Raw genomic sequence first — 2,059 nt, forward strand, 5'->3', positions numbered from 1 at the left:
GCATGTTATTAATGAGCCACTTTTCTAATGTCAAAACTCAAGCACCAGATTAAATCTATTAAACTTCATTGCAGTTATACTTATACTACTTATTCTTTCTTACTTGTTCTGGGAACTTTGATTGTCGTCCCATGTAAAGATGCTTATTCAGTCCAATTAGTGCCGTTTCTCTCACACCGGTTTGTTTCCTCCTGTCCACTAGGCACTAGAACCACGGCAACCGCCTCGCAAGCATCCGCTCATCGCCGTTTAACAATGAGAGATAAATAAAGCAATTGTATCCCGAATAATCCTGATTCCTGGTGGTTTGCGGCTCCACTCGGAACATTTTGATTCGCTACGCTTTACTCGCACACTTTACTCTGAATTTGAATTTCTTCCTATGAAGTCTGCTATATTTTTGTTTGACACTTGCCTTGACGGGGAACTTTTAAAGAACTTTGAAAATGTATCATCATTTTTGGAGGATCGCATCCGTTCCATAGTTAAAGACCGAGACGGACTCGGCCGAAGAAAGAGGGACCGGCGCACAACCGCCGTCGTACGATCGCATCATACTCGCGCGGCGACGACTGGGCGACCTCCACCCCCCGACGAAGACTGAGATGCAGTTGAGAGTTCCACAAAAAGCTAGTAAGTGAAGCTTATTTTGTCCAAATTTCTAGGATGTTTTTTAAAGACTGAAACTTTTTTTTTTACAGGGCGAGGAAACGACAGTACTGATTTGTTCCAAACTTTATTCTCTATATTTGTTGAATTGTCTTCCTGTTTGTAATTTAAACACTGCATCTTCAGCTGTCCCGCTCTTTCACAGGAATAAACCAAATTCGACCTTTCCGGGAACCTTCCCGTGAATTTACAGGTACATACCGTATCAGTTTCCCTCTGGTTTGTGAATTATTGATCTAAAGTTGTGATAATTACCTTTCCCCTCGCATCCTCCCTCGTGGATATCCACAACGGCGGCTCTGCCCTCTTCTCTCTCGTTCCCAGCTGGAGATGAGGAAGATCAGAGACACTAGGTGGGACGGACAACCAACTTCGCCTGACTCCTACTGCCCTCACCGACTCATGTCGTCTGTCTACAGCAGCGCAAATTAATCACCTTTAACGAGTCGGTTCCTTTGAATTCAACTCGATTGGGTGCGAGGCTGAAGATGTTTCACAATTGCGGGTCTTATGAATCGTGTATCAACTTGAAAATAAAGTATTGGAATCGAGCTCTCTGATACCTACCTGATATATATATATACACACACACACACACACACGTGGACAAAATTGTTGGTACCCTTCCGTTAAAGAAAGAAAAACCCCCAATGGTCACTGAAATAACTTGAAACTGACAAAAGTAATAATAAATAAAAATGTACTGAAAATTAACTCATGAAAATCAGGCATTGCTTTTGAATTGTGGTTCAACAGAATAATTTTAAAAAACAAACTAATGAAATTGGACAAAAATGACGGTACCCTTAACTTAATATTTTGTTGCGCGACAGAACAATGACCCAAAACACACGGCTAAAAACACACAAGAATGGCTAAGAACAAAACAGTGGACTATTCTGAAGTGGCCTTCTATGAGCCCCGATCTAAATCCTATTGAACATCTGTGGAAGGAGCTGAAACATGCAGTCCGGAGAAGGCACCCTTCAAACCTGAGACGGACGAGGAGTGGGCCAAAATACCTGTCGACGGGTGCAGAAGTCTCATCGAGAGTTACGGAAATCGCTCGATTGCGGTGATCGCCTCAAAAGGTCGTGCAACAAAATATTAAGTTAAGGGTACCGTCGTTTTTGTCCAGGCCAGTTTCATTAGTTTGTTTTTTAAAATTATTCTGCTGAACCACAATTCAAAAGCAATGCCTGATTTTCATGAGTTAATTTTCAGTACATTTTTATTTAGTATTACTTTTGTCAGTTTCAAGTTATTTCAGTGACCATTGTGGGTTTTTCTTTCTTTAACGGAAAGGTACCGTATATATCCTCTTATATATATATATATATATATAAGAGGATTAGGGCCACATTTGATACATTTTTTGATGTTTTTGTTT

The 2,059-nt window shown here is 40.7% G+C and overlaps 1 protein-coding gene across 3 annotated transcripts in view; it reads right to left on the bottom strand.

Annotated features, from left to right (window-relative positions):
- The window catches only part of dhrsx (dehydrogenase/reductase (SDR family) X-linked), an 11,227-nt gene that overhangs the window by 3,114 nt on the left and 6,054 nt on the right, over positions 1–2,059 (bottom strand). The window contains exon 3 of one of the 3 annotated variants that reach the window (XM_023426970.2): positions 925–993. The exons of the other annotated variants lie outside the window; for them this stretch is intronic. Coding sequence (XP_023282738.1) covers positions 925–993 — 69 coding nt within the window. The remainder of the gene's footprint in view (positions 1–924; positions 994–2,059) is intronic. 3 annotated transcript variants of the gene reach the window in all.

The sequence above is a fragment of the Seriola lalandi genome, unplaced genomic scaffold (assembly GCF_002814215.2).
Source record: "Seriola lalandi dorsalis isolate HSWRI2012SDOR001 ecotype SW California unplaced genomic scaffold, Sedor1 jcf7180002054850, whole genome shotgun sequence".
Classification (NCBI taxonomy): Eukaryota; Metazoa; Chordata; class Actinopteri; order Carangiformes; family Carangidae; genus Seriola; species Seriola lalandi.